The sequence below is a fragment of the Mus musculus genome, chromosome 18 (genome assembly GCF_000001635.26).
Source record: "Mus musculus strain C57BL/6J chromosome 18, GRCm38.p6 C57BL/6J".
Taxonomy (NCBI): Eukaryota; Metazoa; Chordata; class Mammalia; order Rodentia; family Muridae; genus Mus; species Mus musculus.
Window position 1 is genome coordinate 43965399 of NC_000084.6, and position 20574 is coordinate 43985972.

Sequence of the window (20574 nt, forward strand, 5' to 3'; positions counted from 1 at the left end):
CAGACACCAGATCTAGACATGACCAGCTGGTAGTCTGTTAAATGGCTACTTCTCTCTGAGAGAAGATCACTGAGCTGTGATAATAATCAAAGATGATTTAGGAGTAAACCCTTAGCAAAATTTTCCAGTAATGGTCTGGTCTCTGATACTATTCACTAATCATTCAGCATGTAGTTTCAACTTCCAAACTTATTTAAGAAGGTTGATTAGATACAATGAAACTTGTCAGTCTCTATGAGCCACTCAGACCATCATTCTTCTGCTATTTTACTAACTCAATATGGTACTGAATTTAACAGTAACCTCACAATGAATGATTGTTGACAGTCTGCATTATTATACAGATTTCTGGGAGTCTGTAGACTCCTATGGTCAGTTCTTTGGAAGAGGTGCATTTGACAGTTGGAACAAAATCTTTATTGCTTATCTTCTGATCAAAACTTGTAGGAAATAGTTTTGTTTTGTTTTGTTTTTTCAAAATCAAAAGAAAGTATTAACTTCAAATTTGGCAAGGTTGATCTAGGACCTAGAAAACTTTCTCAGTTGATAGTGAAGATACTGTTTAGAATGGCTGCTCACTTCCACTGTACAGACACACTGTTGACTTTAAGATGAACTTTGGCCCTAGAAAAGGCAGAGTGACAGAGAAAACAGGTTGTCAATAAATCATGCTGAACATAAGAATGAAAACTCATATTCTTCTCTTTTAAGAGGCTCTTTCTCCATTCTTTTCTGTTGATTTTATTCTTTAAAATGCTCTCCACACTCTTTTGTAAAATCGATAAGGAAGGGCCATTGGCATTTTCCAAAAGGAAGTCCAAATCAAGAGGATCATATGCCTTTGAGGATGTTGCACAAATAATAGTAGTAGACCAAAGGTCAAATTGGAATTCAACATGCCTTGGCCTGTTCTAAGCCTTTGGGAAAAGAACCCTGACTCTTCCTCTCCATTATCTCCCAAGTAAGTCAGTCCCTGGTATAAGGTGTGCCAAGGGATCTGGAACTTGTCCAGAGAATGAATCGTTATAGAAACTTGTTTTTTACCAAGTATCTGGGAACTCTTTGCAAATATTTAATAACTGCTAATATTGCTATTTGACAAGGAATACACATTTCAGAGTAAATAGCAGGGGCCCCTGGCAGTGTCCAAGGCTCATACACCTACTCTCTGTGCTTCAGCTATCCTCTCTTATTCTAGTTAGCTATTGTTTTACTATATGCTAGCATTTAATGTATCAGTTTAGCTTATTGTTGTTGTTGTTGTTATATCTGCTGTCACCATAACAAGAAAATTAAATGAAACTATTTTACTTATTGAGTTTTTATAACATGTCAAAGATTCTTTGAGGTCACTGGTAGCATCCATGAAAGATCATCAAGGATCCTTTGTCTCCCTCCATACCTTTTCTATCAGATTAATGCTTTTTAGGTGATTAATTAATTAATTAAATTAATTAATTAATTTAGATTAATGCTTCCTGTTTCTAACAGACAAGCCAGAGTTATTATTTTTTGTGTTATTGAACTGACCAAATAGCTTCTTTTTCTATTAAACAAAGTTGTTTGCAGTGTTTCGATGATATAACTATATTTCTTTCAGGACCCATGCATGAAATTTCAAGCACAGATGAAAAATGGTACACTGACGTGTCCCAAAGGCAACAATTCTTCTCAAAGTCTCAATGACATCATTTTCCAAAGTGAATGCATCTTGTGCAAAAGAGCACTGTGAGTAAATTCCATTTCCTTCCACATGTTCAAATCACCAACTGCCTCGTCTCTGGAGCATTGGGAACATGGGGGTTTGGGTTTTTTTTTAAATTTTTTATTAGATATTTTCTTTATTTACATTTCAAATGCTATCCCTGTCCTGATTTCCCCTATGAAAACCCCCTCTCCCCTTTTCCCTATTCCCTCCCCCTGCTCCCCAATCCACCCACTCCCACTTCCTGGCCCTGGTATTCCCCTACACAGGGGTATAGAGTTTTCACAGGACCAAGGACCTCTACTCCCATTGATGACTGACTAGGCCATCCTCTGCAACATATGCAGCTGGATCCATGAGTCCCACCATGTGTACTCTTTAGTTGGTGGTTTAGTCTCTGGGAGCTCTGAGGGTGCTGGTTAGTTCATAATGTTGTTCCTCCTATGTGGCTGAAGACCTCTTCAGCTCCTTGGGTCCTTTCTCTAGCTCCTTCAGGGTCCTTGAGGACCCTGTGCCCAGTCCAATGGATGGCTGTGAACATCCACTTTAATTTAATTTAATTTCTCTTTCAACTCCATAATTTTCCAAACCTAGAAAAATAAATACGCATGCTGAGCAGGCTCCTGTGCCACCTCCCATAACATAAAACTTGATAATTGCCACCCACATAGAATGATTTTAATGATCACTCAATGGGATTTCAAAGGACTTTCAGGGAGCACTATGTTAATATCTTAGCCAGCACTCTCTGTAGTCTTCTCAGAATGTGGTTCCACTTTGAGCTTCTGCTTCTAAGATGAAAAAAACTTAAAGTCAGATTCCTTGGGCCTGTTTAGACTTGATTCTGCTGTTTCTGAGAGGCTAAAAAGTTCCCCTAAGAGGAAACCAGAGGCGCCTTGTGGTTGCCAGCCAGCAGAGAGATTTATGCAGAATGCATTTAGACTATTTAGGGTGCCAGGGGAAAATCTGCCAGGATTACACAGGGTGCGGTGGACTAAAGATCTGACTGTAGCTTTCACTGCCATGCTCAGAAATAATAAGTACACTGGAAATTTACCAGGATGTTACTCAATGCCTCAGCATTTGCCCAATGTTTCTTAACTTGGTTTATTTCTCTTCGATGACAAGCAGAAGGCAATAGAAGGTTTGAGTTATCAGTTCTAAGTCCTCAAACCAGAGTAGTATCACAATTCTTTTTGGGATGCTTTTTGGATATTTTTTCTGCTATTAGGGATTAAACCTAGGGCTTCCTGAATGCTAGGCAAGGACTGTATGACTGACATACACCACCGGCAGGTCTCTAATGTGTTTTCTTAACAGGGATCCCAACTTCAATTTCCAAATATTGTCAAGATTCATCACTGAAACCAAGACCATGCTAAAGTTATGCATTTAAGACAATTATCCTATAATTGGTTTTTCAAAAGTTGTGATAGTATAAGTCAAGGTTTTAATGTGACATATTCAATAGTGTTGATATAAAAAGCACTGAAAGTATGTTTTACTTCTACTGAAGAAACTGAGGGATAAAGAAAAATGACAGGACAGGACTTAAGTTGTGGGGAAGCCATGCATGTATTATAATATTTTCTCATTCATTTGAAAGCTACATGAGAATCATTAACTAATCTAACTCTTTTTGTTATGTATGTGAAGCCAAATCTATGAATACACTGTAACTGATAAATAACTTTAAACAAGAATGAAATGCTCTAAGACTTATGAGACAGTATATTAATAGGGTTACTTGTTAAATTGTTATTTTTGTTTTTTACCTGTGTAATAAAGTAGTTGGCTTAACTTGGAAGAAGGAACTATAGACTGCTAGAGAGTTAACTTTCAAATGAGAATGGGCTGTGTAATTCGATGTAGTCTTTCAAATGTTGAAAATAATGAGACAGACTGTGTTTAGAGTAGCAAGATAGTCATCTGCTATAGGAAGTATCAGAGATCAGGTATATGGTTAAACACCATATATCTTCTCTATTCTAGTCCATATTTGAAACGCTTTTCCCAGTATTGTGGAGATTACAGAATTTCTCATGCAATAAAGGACCTATTTTCACTCTGGCATGTCAGACTAGGCTCAAGAAAACATTCAAGATGAGCATTGCCATCTAAGTTTTTATTCCTAAAGGTTGGCAAGCAATTTTAATTTCAAATTATATTATTTCTTTTTCTTGCTCAGAGAACAAGGAGCACCTACCAAGATCATGAATGTGAAGGTTTTGTCAAGAGCCAACAGGGCCACTGACCCAGCAAAGGTGAGACTATCTGGAGTCAACCCATCATGTTTGCTGAGATGATGCTGGACTCTATTTAGAATTAGCTGTTTGTTTGCTAATTACCTGTTGTGAAGTCAACCACTTATAAAGGGAGGGAATGTAGCTTAGTCCAAGGGTGGGCTAAGTATCTGGTACATCTTGTCCGTAGGCCCAACCCATGACCCGACTCTGAAAACATTGCCAGGTGTTGAGAGGTGGAGCAAGCCAGATGGTGTGAGCTTTCCCGGACTACTTCTCTTACCTCCTTGTCTGTCTAGTTCCTGTAAGAACCTTTCTTGGACAATAGAGATAATAACACATTTCAGAACTCTTATTGTCTGTGTAATCTGGCCAATCTGTATCTCTGGGTGTCATTATTTTATCAACTAAAAATTTAAAAGCTAGCCACAGTGTTTAACGTGTGTCAACAGGCATTGAATCTGCTCTCTTTACCTTTTATTTTCCTTGTTATTTATTTATTTTTTATTTTTTATTTCTGATTTATCTTGTATGATGCTTGGAGTGTTCTGATAAGTCAACTGGACTCATTTCTGTCGATTTTGTTGATTGAGATTTAAGTTAATATTTTGCAAGAGTACAGTGTCCAATGGTTAAAAGGAAAACAAATCATAAAATAGAAGGGGGGCAGAAATCATGGAACAGATAAGGAGCATTACACTGGACAAGTGCATTTTATTATAGAAAAAAATCCAAAAATAAAATTTAAAAATATTTTAAAAATAAAATAAAAACATTCCATATTGATGGAAATGTCTCTTACCGAATCCCACAATTTTAGTTAACAGCTAACCTGACAACCACATCACCTCCAAGTTCTCCATGTTGCTTTTTCTTTAATTTCATCCTTCTCTCCCTCCTCCTTTGGCTCTGACATATAATTAAAATGATCAGTCAAGGTAGACACACCCTAATTATCCGTATCATACATGGTCTAGCCCAGCTACCATCTTCCTTGGCATTGTTGCTCAGGAATGTCTGAGAAACCCAGCCTCCACCATGAACATAGTTGACTAAATTCTTCTCCTGGGCTCAGTCAGTCTCACTTTTAAAACAATACCAGGTCAGCCACTCAGCCAGCCAATACCTGTACATCTTTCATCTATAATTAAAGGAACTACTTTTTAAGTTAGGAAGACTGAGAAGGTCTGTTTGTTACACAGAAGTCCAAGTTTCTCTTCTGAGACAAGGCCATTCTGCATATCCTCTTTTCGGTTCTTTTTGTCCCATCTCTCCTTACCCTGCTTCTATGAAGGTGCCCCCCACTCACCTACCCACTCCTGCCTCACTATTCTAGCATTCCTCTACACTGGGCATCAAGCCTTCACAGGACGAACAGTGTTCAAAAATATTACACACAAGAAAATGAGAAAAATGAGCAAAATATATTCACATACACACCCCAATCTTAAAAGGCTACTACTTCTTGTATGTTTCCATCTGTAAAATGCAATTTGCTAAATTTTAAGTAGAAATCTTAAGATATAAAATGATGGAATTGTGTCTGCTATGTTAATTCTTTTAGCTTGATGACTAGGCTTACAAATAACATCTACCTGCATCTTCAGAGCAGACATATCAACCACTAACCATCATATGAAGCAAGATTTCAAATATTTAGTGCAATTAAAGTAAGAGAAATTGGAGCAAATGAAAACTTTAGGGGACAATAGCAATCATTTATCTCTGTAATATAATAGTATGTACAGTTTTAAAATATGAATGAGGAAAATAAAAATATGAATTTAATATGTAGGAAAAATATGAATAAAAATGTCTCTGAATGCATTCAGTTGTTCAATTTGGCAACTGTAGTTGAAATAGTTGTTTAAAATGTATACAAAATATTGAAAAAAATCATGTTAAAACTTGAAAGGAAAAAAGAAGAAACAAGCCCAGTTTCACTACAAATAAATTATTTTTTAAAATATAAAAATAAAAATTTGGGGACTCATCTAAAAATACAAATAGAATATAACAAAAGCAAATTTATTCTTAAATTATAAAGGAATAAAATTAATGAAAACAGGGAGACACTGCTTAGAAAATAGAGAGACTTGCAAATTTTCTGGAACAAGAGATGTGTAATAGGAATGAGAGACAAAAATATAAAATGTAAAGGAAATATTCTTGAAAGTTCTGTGGCCTAATTAGCTCATGGAATGTGATCTGACCCTTACATGTGTAGTTGCATTCACACACACACACACACACACACACACGAGAGAGAGAGAGAGAGAGAGAGAGAGACAGAGAGAGAGAGACAGAGAGAGAGAGAGAGAGAGAGAGAGAGAGAAAGCTAACGACAAAGAAGTCAGTTAAAGTGTTTTGACCTTCACATGTGTGTCTTTTCTCTCTCATAGATTAATATATCAATTAGATTATGTATTTATGGATTCACATGTTTATTTAATCATTCTTAGCATTTGATATTTTTGTAATAATACATCCATTTTATTTTTCATTTGTATTAGCATATAGATTTGATATGCCTTAATTATATTTATACCTTAATTTTGTATAGTTATTTCCAATTATAGTTCTAGTTTTTTCATCTCTTCTAGTATTCATACTGGAAATACGGACTCTTCATTCATATTCTTTATTGTTTATGTCATCTATAACATTCATTTCTTTTCTCTACTGTTATTTAAATTAATATCTTGTTTTCTGACAAATAATAACTATAAGTTACCAAATGAAATGATCTATTTTCAAGCATATACACCATTTTTCTTTGTCCTTTTTCACACTTTCCCTAACAAGCCTTCCCTTTGAACCTTTACCTTCTACCTTTATGTCACACAAACAATTATGATGCCTTTATTCTACATATGGATCATTGTTTTACCTGTTTGCACTTTCCTCTTCCATCTTTTAAGTTGTCTTAGGTGTCTCTCACATCTTCTTTCTACTTCCATCACACAAAGATACACACAGAGAGACATACAGATTAATATAAATGCACACACACACACACAGACCCACACAACATACAGACACATGCACATATACATATATACACACACACCAACACAGAGATACACACAGAGACAAGTATACACACAGAGACACTTACACAATCAGACACAGACATGCAAACACACACACACAGATATGCACAGACATATACAGATGCAGACACACACATATACACATACAAAAACACACACAGATACACGCATTCACATGTGTATATACGGATATTATATGGATATACATTCACACAGACACACATGCACACAGATACACATGCACATACATAACAGACATGCACATATAATACTTATACACACAGCACTTAACATAATGGTGCCCACTTGCATTCTTATTTTTGGAAAATGTTATTATTTCATTGTTACAGCTTAGTAAAATCTCACTGTGCCTATAAACATTTTCCTTACCTGTTCATCTGTTGATGTACATCTAGGGCGATCCTGTTTCTTACCTGCTGTGAATAGTGCAACAACAAATATAATCGCACAAATATCTCCACTGTACATTAAGCTGGAGTCCTTCAGGTACATGGACAGAGTCATTACGGCTGGGTCTATACAGTACTCTATTTTTAGTTTGTTGAAAAACCTACATCATGACTTTCACAATCGTTGTATCAATTTACATTCCACCAAGAATATAAAAAAATGTCCCTCTAACTGTGCTAACATTTGTTGGTAGACAAGTACAAATAAAACATTAGTGATGGACAGGCTCATGAGTCATACCCCAGGCATTTCATTTTGCCATTATTAACTAAATGCTCCGCAGTACCCTCTACTCCACCATAATATCCTACTTTATTAGTTTGCTACTATAGCGAGTGCTGTTATATTAGGCTTAACATCTAATAAAATATGGTTAGAAAGTATAGATCACATGATACTAGTTATTTAGGAACTCTTTCCCTTTCTTTGTGAGCTAAGGCATAATTTATTTTGATAGTTCTTTCATGTGTTACATAAAGTAGCAATGTTTGGTTTTGTTTGTGTTAGTTTCCTGCAAAAACAATCTAAAAGACTAATCATTTTCTTTTTCTTTTTTTTTCTCATTTTTAATTTTTATTGCTAGGGTTTTTCACTGTCAGTAAGAGAAAACCCAGCCAGTGTGGCTTTTTTTTAAAAGATTTTTTCTTCATTTACATTTCAAATGCTATCCTGAAAGTTCCCTGTACCCTCCCCTCGCCCAGCTCTCCTACTCGCCCACTCCCACTTCTTGGCCCTGGCATTCTTTTCTTTTTCAAAAATTGGATGTTTTATTTATTTACATTTCAAATGTTAGCCTCTTTCCCAGTTTCTCCTCTGAAAAGCCCCTATTCTATTCCCTCTTACTCTGCTTCTATGAGGGTGCCCCACACACACCTACCCACTCCTGCCTCACTGCCCTAGCATTCCTCTACACTGGGGCATCAAGCCTTCACAAGACCAAGGGCGTCCTCTCCAATTGATGCCAGAGATGGCCCTTTCAGCTCCTCCAGTCCTTCCCCTACCTCCTCCACTGGGATCTCTGTGCTTAGTCTGATAAGCAGTTCTCTAAGTCTTTACTCAAACTCTCATTCTAGTTGTCAGTTTATCTAATGTTATTACATATTGTGAATTATTTGGGAGACTGTGGGCCTATGAGTGCACACACATTTCTCTCCTCCTAATTCTGTTTTAAATAATGATCTAATTCATCACTAATAATATGTCCAGACTCTAGCCTCCTAAGTATTAAGATTGTTGCATCTACTCTCTGCCTATTTCTATGTTTTATTTTTCTTATTTAACTTTAAATATTTGTATACCTTATTCAATTTTACATCTTCATATCACTTTTTATTTACCTAATTTTGCAAAAGGAACATGAAATCAATTTATGTTTGATTTTTATAATGTATTTTCCAATAAAGAAGCCTACTAGCAAAATGCTTTCTATAATTGTTTTGAACTTAGTCTATGTGTTTATATAATGCATTCGGATATCTCTCCCCCATGCTTATCTCCATTTCTCCACACATTGGCTAGTTTATTAGGAATACTGAGCTTATTAGCTTATTATTTCTTCTGCTGTTTCGCGACACACTGAATTTAACCATACTAAACCTTTTAATTTTAATCTTTTCCTGCTATCATTATGTGGTTTGGTATTACTTTAAACGACTCAAGCCCTGTGTCTTTACTTCGTGGGTTTATTTATTTTTCTCTGTTACTGCTACTACAGTACGACTTGAATTTTTTCTTTATTATGTTGAGTTTTTAAAATTATTTTCAAATTAGTGGATTTTTTTTAAGTTCCCAGCAGCAGTCATTTAATTGTAACATACTTGCCATTGATGTTATTATGATTGCCTTGAACCTAAAAATCCATATGTTCAAATATGTATAATGACAGCGAATATCTGTCTCTGTGAGTGATGCCTGTCTTCTTTCATATTGTAAACTTTCATCTCAGCTTATATTCTGAAAATATGCTATACTTTCACACATTGAGATGAACCAGATTTAGTTTTCTGTTGTTATGGCTGTGGCGACCTTGCATCATTTCACAGACGATGAATTTTCCTTTCTTACTCAGACACCTGTGCTCCTCCTTCCTCCCAATTTGTGAAGTTACTTCTTTGCTTTCCTGGGCTTCTATGTTTTAAAAGCTTCCATTGCTATTGCCTTTGAGGAGGTCCCTTTGGCCTGAACTTCAGCTCAAAATTCATTATCTATTTGCACATATCTTGTTTCTTTTTCCTTTACACTGTTATATTTGTTACTATTTAAACCTTTTCTAAGTGTGAACATTCTATTATATATTGCTTGTTTCTGAATGCGTTCCATTACCCTGTTTCATACTGAAAGTATCTTTTATTCTTCTGAAGAGTGTTGCACTTTTGATAAATTATTCTTCTCTTCATCCTGACAGTTTCAATTAAGTTGATTTATGGTTTTCAGTAGATAGTATTTCTTTAATGTTGTCTTAGTTCTGAGATATGCACACATTTTAGACATTAAATTCCATAGCCGCCCTGCCTTGTTTCCTTCCTAATAAGCGAACCAATGTGCATGATCAAGCTCCTGGCAAGTGCATCGCCAGGACAAGGAATGAGGGCAAGATCTGAAAGTTCTGGAACCTCGCCCAGGTTGCTGCCTTTCTTCCAGGTCAGGATTCATCCATGAGCTCTTAAGGGTTAGCCTTGGGAAGAGGTATTTTTCTATAAGATGTGATTCACCGTGGAGTCTGGAGGACAAGGTGGTGGAATAGTAAATGCCTGCACCTGTCCGGTCACCTCACAGCTGGTCTTTTGATTCACCCCGCCATCATTCAGCCAACACCTGTGACCTAGTATGCTGCCCTTGGTATTTCAGGTGAAGGGCAATGGCCTTGGTTGTTCACTTTGATCCATAATTTCCTAAGGATGTTTCCACACCCTCTAAGAATGACATCTTAGAGAAAGATCACCGCTCACCTGCTTGTTTCTTTATGGTACAGCCACACTTTCTTTCTCCAGCTATTTGAAAAGCGTGATCCAGTAACGACAAATCTCACTGCTCTAGCTCTTCCATCAGCTGTGGAATGGCTGGCTTCTTCTCACTAATGTCATTTCACCACAAAGATCGTCTTTGGAGAAGGATATTTCCGGTGAATTGATATTTAAGTGAAGTACATTACAGCTGTGTTTAAGTCTTTGACTTATTTCTGTTGAAGTATCGTAATCTAAAACTGTTTCTGTTGTGACCTTCCTGGTAGCATATAGACCCAGTAAAAGAGTATTCTAGCTCTGTTTACAATGCAATCTCACAAAATAGTTGACTACCAAAAGTCTTTCAGATAAGCAATGAAGCTTCTGTAATAATTTAGAAAGTAAGTGAATAAAATAACATATATGTTACTTTGTTTTTATTTTGCTAGTGGAACCATGATATAGTTTTTCTTACCACTTCAACCTTTCTTCATTTAGGACAACTCTATGTTGTAATCCTTTGACTGATAAATTCAGTATATAATTGTAAAAAGTTCACTTTTTATGCTTTTATGACATACTAAATCATTACTGGCATATATCATATGGTCCATATACACTATTGAAACATTTGAAAGGTACCAAAACTTGATTCTCAATGTGATATCGGCAGTGGGAGACTCTAGTTAAATGTGTTTGGTTTTAAATGGACATTAAACTCAAATGACACTGCATATTCTTTGTTAACTTATATCACAATAGTTATGGCCAAATCATATTTCATAATTATTTCTTTGAATTATTTCCATGAATGTGGAATGTGAACTGGCTTTGAATTTCGATTTTTCATATGAAGAAAGGTGTTCAAAAAGGTAAAGTGAGTGGATAGCAGATCCAACCTCACAACACTTGTCTTCAGTTACTGCCAGGGATAGTTGTTTTGTCACCATCCAGGTTTGTCCTTAAACATATGCCGTTCTATGACAGCAGTTACCTGGAGATTTCTGCCAGCATCCTTGAAAGATACATAGTTCTCTTGTGCTGGTTGTCATTAGAGAAAGCATTTTTTAGTGTGGACTGATGTTTCGCCTACATGTGTATCTGGGTGAAGGTGTTGGATCTCCCTCCAACAGACTTAATCGACAGTAGTGAGCTACCAGTGGGTGCTTGGAATTGAGCTCAGACCCCGTGAAAGAACCTTCAGTGCTCCTAACGGTGGAGCCATCTCTCCAGCCCAAGAAAGCATTTTAAATAACCACAATATCCCAAACCGTTTTGTGATCAGACTGTCCTAGTCACTGCACCTATATTAACAACTTAAATACCCCTATGTCATCAATAATTGTTAAAATTGTACCCATTTTGCAAGTGAGGACACTTCAGTATGGATAGGTTAAAATACCTGCTCATATCATACAGTTGTAGCAGTAAATTTAAGAATCTGGAAATCTGGCTTAACTTAATGTATCATAATCATTTCCTATAGTTCACAATTTACAGAGAGTTTCTATGTCTATTATCTGCTAGGACCATTTATCATTCTGTTGAGAATACAGGCAGAATTTGGCTGGGATACAGTGTGCTCAGTTTAATTGAGGTGGGCTTGGCTTATCTCACCCAAACAACAAATTGCTGGGATCATACCAAAACCATTTCCCCTTTTTCAAATATAACCCTGTCTCTGCCTTCAGACCACATTTCATTATCTGTGATTTTATTAGCTCATTCATATCTACATTTATTTTTCCTGTAGAGTTAGATTGTGGGCTTGAAGTACTAACCTTTTTCTAATAGGTATTCTGACTTTTTGACATCCTTTGACTATATCTCTTGCAGTTGAACTGTGAAAGTTTCAAACAAAGAAGAAAAGATGGGGATTTCATCTGTCCATCTGACACTTCTTCAGTTTGTGGCACAGATGGGAAAACATACCGCAGTAGATGTGAACTGTGTGCTGAGAATGCGTGAGTACCCTATAAAGCAGATATAGTGTTTATGCAACTAAGTGATGTTTTCTTCCTTATAGTATTTATAATTTATTTGATTTGAGTTAACCTCCAACAAAATTCATACGCTGTTTCTTTTACTACTCTTTGAGGGAAATGTACACAGTGAAACATTTTATATCTTACAAAAATCTCCCAAGTGGAATAGTTTTGGACAGTTACCACAGCCTCTGTTAGGTAAATAGGGCGTGGAGATACAAATGCAGACAGATAAACAGAGGCTAAACATACACACACACACACACACACACACACACACACACACACACAAGCATGTGTATCTATCTTCTCTCATCTATCAATGTATTAATTTCTGATTGTTTTCTTTTATGCATAGAATGTTATCATATCAAATAATATTTAAATAATCAAGAGATTATAAAATTACATAGGATGTAAATGGAAGTTTGAATTTTTAACTCCTTTGCCAGATAGATATCACATCTCACTGGCCTACATTGTTCCCTGTGTTCTTCCTCCACCCTCACAGCTTGTTCTGGTTGTTAATTTTCTTTAACCAACAAGATGCACACCTGCTCTGCAGCCTCTTCTTATGGCTTCAAACTCGAATGAACGGGTCTTTTGTTTCTGGAAACACAATAGCAAATGTTTGAGAAGGTAATAGGGCAATAGTCTGAGATTCTAAACCTTTTCTTGTAAAGATTATTCTCTCATACAACATATCCCAACCACAGTTACAGTTTCTCTCTCTCTCTCTCTCTCTCTCTCTCTCTCTCTCTCTCTCTCTCTCTCTCTCATTCTCTCTCTCCTCTTCTTGTAGCCCTCCCCACCTCCTCTCTTCTCCAGATTCACTCCCCCTTCCATTTCCTCTTCAGAAAAGAGCAGGTCTCCAAGAGATGACAGCCAAGCAGGACAAAACAAGATATAGTAAGACAATGCAAAAGCCCTCATATCAAGGCTCTGCAAGGCAACCCAATAAGAGGAAAACAATCTCAAGAGCAGTCAAGAGTCTGCGAATATCCACTCCCACTGTTAGAAGTCCCACAAAACCCTCAAGCTAACACCACAACAGAGGACCTGGTATAGGGCCCTGTTGAACATTGTGCTTTCAGTTTCTCTGAGCCCATGGGAGCCCTGCTTAGTTGATTTGGTGGGACTTGTTCTCCTGGTGTTCCTCCATCCCCTTTAACTCCTTCAGTCTTTCCTTCCGATCTGTGAGGCTCCCCAGTCTCCAAGGGGAGGGACCAGATGGAGACATCCAGTTTATTCTTTTTAAACTCAGGCCATGGGTCTCTGTGCCCGTTTCCATCTGCTGCTGGATCTAAGAGTATAACAGAATATCATTAGAAATCGTTTCATTAAAAAATTTTAGACCAGTTGTGTTTGTTTCTACCCTAGTTCTCTGGGCTAACCAGCCTCTGCTTCCTGCATCCAGGCAGTGTAGGACATGGGCTCCCTCTTGTGAAGTGGGCCTCAATTTAAATAAGACATTGGTTGTCCACTCTCACATGTTCTGTGCCACCATTGCTCCAGCACACCTTTAAGGCAGGAGAGATTGTAAGTTAAGGGTTTTGTTGCTGGGTTGCTATCCAGGTATATTTTGCCATAGCCTGAAGAGTACTTACTTATGACAAGGAGACTAGAGTGTAGAGGTAAAGGCTCCAAGGTCACAATAGCTCCATCTCTCCATGTTCAATGAGCTGAGTATTAAATTCTCCTCAGGTGTGGGACTTCCACTCTCAGTCTTCAGAGGGCATCAGCCTGGATTATACAGGGATCTTCACTGGACCTTGTTTTGTTCTTTCTTATAATACGTGTCTGAATAAACTGATTGCAATTTGCCTTTTTGATTAATTCATGAGTGTACTTTCAAAGAACAGTCACCAAGAATAAATATTAAAAAATAGAAAACCCAGGGCCAGTGAGGCGGCCACCAGGCCTAAAAACCTGAGTTCTATTCCTGAAACCCACATGGTGAAAGGAGAGAATTAACTTTAATAGGTTATACTCTGGCCTTCACTTGCATGGTTTGCCCAGAACCCCCACTTTCTACCCCTCACACTAAATAACACCATTGCATACACTAGCAAGATTTTGCTGAAAGGACCCAGATATAGCTGTCTCTTGTGAGACTATGCCAGGGCCTAGCAAACACAGAAGTGGATGCTCACAGTCAGCTATTGAATGGACCACAGGGCCCCCAATGGAGGAACTAGAGAAAGCACCCAAGGAACTAAAGGGAACTGCAACCCTATAGGTGGAACAACAATATGAACTAAGCAGTACCCCGGAGCTCTTGTCTCTAGCTGTATATGTATCAAAAGATGGCCTAGTCGGCCATCACTGCAAAGAGAGGCCCATTGGACTTGCAAACTTTATATGCCCCAGTACAGGGGAACGCCAGGGCCAAAAAGGGGGAGTGGGTGGGTAGGGGAGTGGGGGTGGGTGGGTATGGGGGACTTTTGGTATAGCATTGGAAATATAAATGAGCTAAATACCTAATAAAAAATGGAAAAAAATAAATAAATAATAATAAATGAATAAAATAATGCAATATGATTTTAAAATAAATAAACCAAATAGACAAAGAACATTGTATGTTTTCTAAGGCATACATTTTTACAATATTACTTTAAACATACTGAACTACACTATATCATAAGCTAAGGTTAGTAGTTTGAATTTTTAAATCTCTGATCCATGTGATATTTTTTCCTAGAATATCATATGACTCATTGTGTTATTGTGACTCATTGCTCTGACCTCTACAAAACTCCCTACAATATTCCAGATTACTTTTTGTCAGCCTAGATATCCTGAAAATCTATCTTTCCTATTACTCTTCCATTCTTAGTTTTGTTCTGAGCTTTATGTTTTTATTGTTATACATATGCTGAATTATAAACTACTTCTATAGAAAGTAGAAATTATTTACATTTATGGTTTTGAATATTCTCTAAATTCTATTAGATTGAACAAAGTAAATAATAAGACTTTATGTACTTTTTACAAACAATAAAATGTAAGTTAGCATAGAAGAATCTTTTAATGAAAAGTAGGTACCTTAAGTTGAACTTTTTATTAAAAACTAGCAATGGCAGCAGCTACAAACAACTAAGGGCTTGGAGAGGTAGCCAGCATCTACTGCAAGCCTGAAATTTAGCCCCCAACATGACTTTGTTGCTTTGTTATTGTTTAAAATTATAAACAGGGGCTTTCATTATACAAGCCAAGTAAAAACTAAAGTGTAACAGTTTTCAGGTTCAGAAACAGTTAGAATACTGGGAGAGAGTTGACAAGCTGGGCAATTCTACCATGCTAATCTCTGTGTCTATGAACTTTGTGATTCCAGGAAAAGCCAGAACCATGTTGACGTAAAGAGTGAAGGTGAATGTGGCAGCAGCCACCTAGAGACGGTAAGGACAAGTGCCAATGTGGGGACACTGCTCTCAGTGTACAGCCGTGGCTCTCACCCTTCCTAATGCTGGGACACTTTAATACAGTTCCTCAAGTTGTGGCAACCCCAACCATAAAACTATTTTGTTGCTACTTCATTGCTGTAACTTTGCTTCTGTTATGAATCCTAATGTAAATCTCTGATAAGTGGGATATCTGATATGCCACCATCTGGAGGGGTTGAGAACCACTGAGTAAAGGCAAACGTAGCTGTGTTTCTCCACCATAGGTTGGGATGCTCAGGAGTAATTCTTGCTTGACTGAAATTCTGCATCCTTTCTGTTCATATGGAAAAATAAGCAGCCGAGTTTTTAAAACCATATGAGTTTACTCTGGTCATAAGACCAGTAGACTCTCTTAATACTATTAATTATTAATAAAATTAATTAATTATTAATTAAAGAGAAACATGGAAAACTAAACCAATCACTTCAGAAGTAAATGGGCACTAGAGGTCAACCACTGCCTTAGAGTTGAAACCTCAGCTTGGAAACTCACTGTTAAGAAACCTCAAGCCAAAGAGCTAAGGAAATGAGATTTAGACTAAGTTGTTACTTGCTAGCTAAGATTCTGTGAGCTTTTGATGTGAGGAAAACACAGGAAACACCATGAATATCACACTTAATCCAGTGGAGCATCAATCCTAATTTCAGTGGTTTGATGCTTTCATCCCTAGCCTCTACCATGGTTTGGTGTACATAGTTTTAAGAATATATTGACATTATCTATGACATTGGGAGCAGGTTGAGAGCAAGGAGAGTGATCCACATGAGTTCTAACATAATTGTTTCTTGAATACGTACATGAGAAAGTAAATAGTTCTGTACTTAGAGATGAATTACACAGACTCACAAAGCTGTTTCTGCATGACCAACACTTCCTCAAAGCATTGTTGAAGCGTTCAGTCAGTAGCTGTGTTCCATGTTCGTTTCTCTCTTCTTTAGGATATGTGCAGTGATTTTCGAGCCTATGTGCAAGATGGAAGACTTGGATGTACACGGGAAAGTGATCCAATCCTTGGTCCTGATGGGAGGACACATGGCAATAGGTGTGCCATGTGTGCTGAGCTCTTGTAAGTAGCATCTCTGGATGCATTTATGAGGAGGCCCTGATTTCCTGTCCTGAGAGCCCTAGAGTGCCAATATCTTCCTCATGATGCATGTGACCTTTTGCCTTCGTAATGAATGTGAGATAGGTCTAGCTACGAAATGGGCTTCTTGTCTTTTTTCTTCACATTACTACAATATTTTTAAAAGAAAAATTTGAAACTTCATTTAAAAATTATAATGCCTCAAAAGCGCTTAATGTTTTATTATATAATAGTTTAAGACTTGGGGAAATGGGTTTGAGCAGATAAAGAAGAAGAATTGACTAAAACTTTGTTTAGTATACTGTATTAATAACTTACATTCTAATTGAAAAAAATAAAGATAGACTTGGAAAGCACTTGAACACTGAATAATCCAAGCTGGTATTTTGACATGCAATGCTTTCTTTGAGTATTTTTAGTGACCTTCCCTGAGTAGTGCTACTGAATTTTAAATAGTAGTATAAAGAAATAACAATAATAATGAGAATTAATAAAGATAATATAGTCTCTGAACTCAGTATGAAAGATGAGTGTCATTTAAAGGAAGAAATATTGGTTTTATTGTTTTCTGAGTGCCCGGCATGGCACGTTTTTAATCTAGAAGGCATGAGTCTTCAACATTCAAACTGCCTCAACTTCTGTAGCTTTTCATTATTTTATGTCCTGATAGAAAATGAGAGTCTGATGTTTCCAAATTGGCTTCCTGCAGGATGAGCCTGAGACACCAGGATGAGGCTACAACGGAATCAGCCATAGTGTTCAGAACCTCAGTGCCAATTTATCATTTAGGAATAACCTTACTTTGAGAGGAAGGCCAACCAATGTCCTGCATGGTTTAAGAAGTTGCACATAGGGTGTGTATGGCAATACCTGAGAGTCTCAGTTTGGTTTCACCCTTGTCATACCATTGTTTCAAGGCTCATGGTTATGCCTGTTAGAGGGAATTTTCCTGACAATCTTCTGTTTGTCACTGGAGGCGGCACGCCCATCTGGCTCTACAGAACAAAGCTTCTAATTGAGTGGCAGCTGAGTCAGGTTCACGCCCTTCCTTATCTTTGGCAATGTCTTGGCCTCTCACGTTCAAGACAGGGAAGTGCTTGTCTCCTGAGAGTGGATCAGTTTCAACCGGCTGTTGTAAAGGGCAGGAAAGCGTTTAGTGCTCAGAAGAGGGTGGACACTGCAAATATGACTGGACCATGTGGATTCTGTTTCCTTGACAGTTTAAAAGAAGCTAAAGAAAATGCCACTCGTAACAGAGAGAGCAGAATTCGGAGAGATGCCGAGAAGGTAAATGGATCACTGCCAGAGTGTAGTGATTGGACTTATAGTCATGGACAAAAATTACACTTGCACTTTTGAGGGAACACAATAATGTCATTGTCCCATACTACTCTATTCACTTCATATTACTTAAAGTTCCTCAAATATATTATTCTTAATATAGCTATCATCAGGGTCTTTTGAAACCATCATTCACAGCTAAGGTTCCAAATATATAATTCCTACCCTTAATTGTTCTCCCCTCACAAAAGAAAGAAAAAAATTATGCACTCAAAAATTCTGTTGAGTTTTTTCCTTTTATTAGTTTTCCTTAGGTATATATATATACCATTATGCTTTGGTTTTGGTCACTCTGCCCATTGCTATTAGCCTTGTCTCTCTCACATTGGGGCAATCAGATTGCTTTGAATACACTTTTAAAACTTTTTGGCATAGTATAAATTAGATAGGAAAATTTTCAAATAATATAGTCTCTTAAGTAGTGTCGCTAATGGTGATTTACTCTAAAATTCTGCTAATATAATTGGAGTGATTCCCTTTTTCTAAAATGTGGTTATCTTATTTAATAAGACCCTTCTTAATAGAATTCTTGCTGCTTCTTAATGAAGATCTCAAACATTGAGGTGGTAGCTTAAAACGTACTCCTAAATTTAAGTTTTGTCATATTTAGCTGATGTTATAAAACTTCAGTTTATTACAAAAAAAATTCTTTCTTGTGTTGAAGTAAGTAATGCAGCCTTGGCTTATTAAAGCACTGGGGTTATTAAACCCTTATTGCACAGAGATGGATAATAATGGCTTAGCTGAAATGGCTGGCCTTTTGTGAGGAAACAAAGACACCTGGATTTTGGTCTTCATCTCATTGTGCTCTGGGTATTGAGAGTGAGGAAAATATCTCTCTGGGCCCCAAATTTCTTGTCATAAGGACATTAGACACAAGACTCAATCTTACCTTCTTTCTGTGTTGTGTTTTCACCTCCAATGCTTTTTCAGACTAATACAGACACACAGTTTGTGAACTTAAGGTGATGCTTTCCCATGGGAAAGAAAGACCAACTTTTTGGTAATCTAGAGATGACTTTTTCTTAACAATTAATGAAGCAAAATTTCCAAACTAAACTGAGTAGTTTGAGCTTAGCCATAAAGAAACAAAATACCCAGGGGCTGTTCCACACCAACCAAGGATAGAAATAATGCATTTTGTGGAGTCTGTATATATCAGTGGGACACCCTGGGCTAGCCTGTCATAGTTCTCATGTATTCTGTGTAAGCAGGGCTGTTTTCCAGCAAGTGTCAAGCACTCTACTTCTTCTTCTTCTTGATGGCCAGGGTCATTAGACACAACAGGGCTAAGCAGGACTGCTTCTCAGTGATGGCTCAATGTGTGCCCTGTAATTAACCTGTCAGTGGGTTGCTCACAAAAGTGCTTCTTCAGAATCCTCTTGGATGAATCACAAGCTATAAACTGAAATTATCATTGTTGGTGTTCTCCAAATCATGGAGCATTGCTGTTTATGGCCATGTTATTATCAGGTGTCTCCTTTCTACACCTTATTCCAAGTATTTTACCATTTTATGTAGGATATGTCCATTCCTCCTTTCAAAACTGGTATCTTCTTATTGAAGTGCATAAGTGGTTCTTTTAAAAAGCATCTTGGAATGAAATATGAACTTCAAATACAAACCACAGTGCTTATCTAGAAAAATCTCCCTGTATAGGTGGTAACATCAAGGTCCTGTGATTTTGTGTGAGTCACTCACTGAGTAGAGCCACAGTGCAGTCACCAAGGTCTCCTGACTCTTGCTCTTTTCCCCCTGCAGCTGCTTCCACTACCTTGGTAGATGTGGAAGGATTAAGGTCATATAGTTGATGGTCATGTTTATAGACCAGGCTGAAGTAAAACATTGCAGGTTTGTTCATATAGAGGTCCTGAAGTCTATAGTGTGTCTGTGTCTCTCTTTTCTGTGTGTGTGTGTGTGTCTGTGTGTGTGTCTGTGTGTGTGTGTCTGTGTGTGTGTCTGTGTGTGTGTGTAAAGTTTATTCAGTATCAAATACTAGCATTCAGAAAGACTAGAACAAAATTATCAAGAAGCCTAGCACCAAATCTCCCTTCCACTTTTGAATATCATTTTTTTAAATAGAAATTCCAGATAAGGAGAGTTCACACAGGTCAAGGTAAAGGAAGCTACATTCACTCTGAGGTTTTCAGCTACAGAGTCAGAAATGGACATAGTCAATAAAAGCAGAGCTCACATAGTAGCTGAAAACTACCTTGCTCCTATCTCTTTGCAAATGAGGTTAAATTGGCCCATCTCGAGTAGCATTAAAACACTTATTTCTACAAGCCCAATGTTTCCATTCTGTT

At 37.3% G+C, this 20574-nt stretch overlaps 1 protein-coding gene across 3 annotated transcripts in view; it reads left to right on the top strand.

Moving 5' to 3' along the window:
• The window catches only part of Spink5 (serine peptidase inhibitor, Kazal type 5), a 62943-nt gene that overhangs the window by 5854 nt on the left and 36515 nt on the right, over positions 1-20574 (top strand). For all 3 annotated transcript variants that reach the window (XM_006526279.4, XM_006526280.4, NM_001081180.1), the window contains 6 exons: positions 1601-1728; positions 3894-3969; positions 12251-12378; positions 15734-15797; positions 16782-16909; positions 18148-18214. In XM_006526279.4, coding sequence (XP_006526342.1) covers positions 1601-1728; positions 3894-3969; positions 12251-12378; positions 15734-15797; positions 16782-16909; positions 18148-18214 — 591 coding nt within the window. The remainder of the gene's footprint in view (positions 1-1600; positions 1729-3893; positions 3970-12250; positions 12379-15733; positions 15798-16781; positions 16910-18147; positions 18215-20574) is intronic.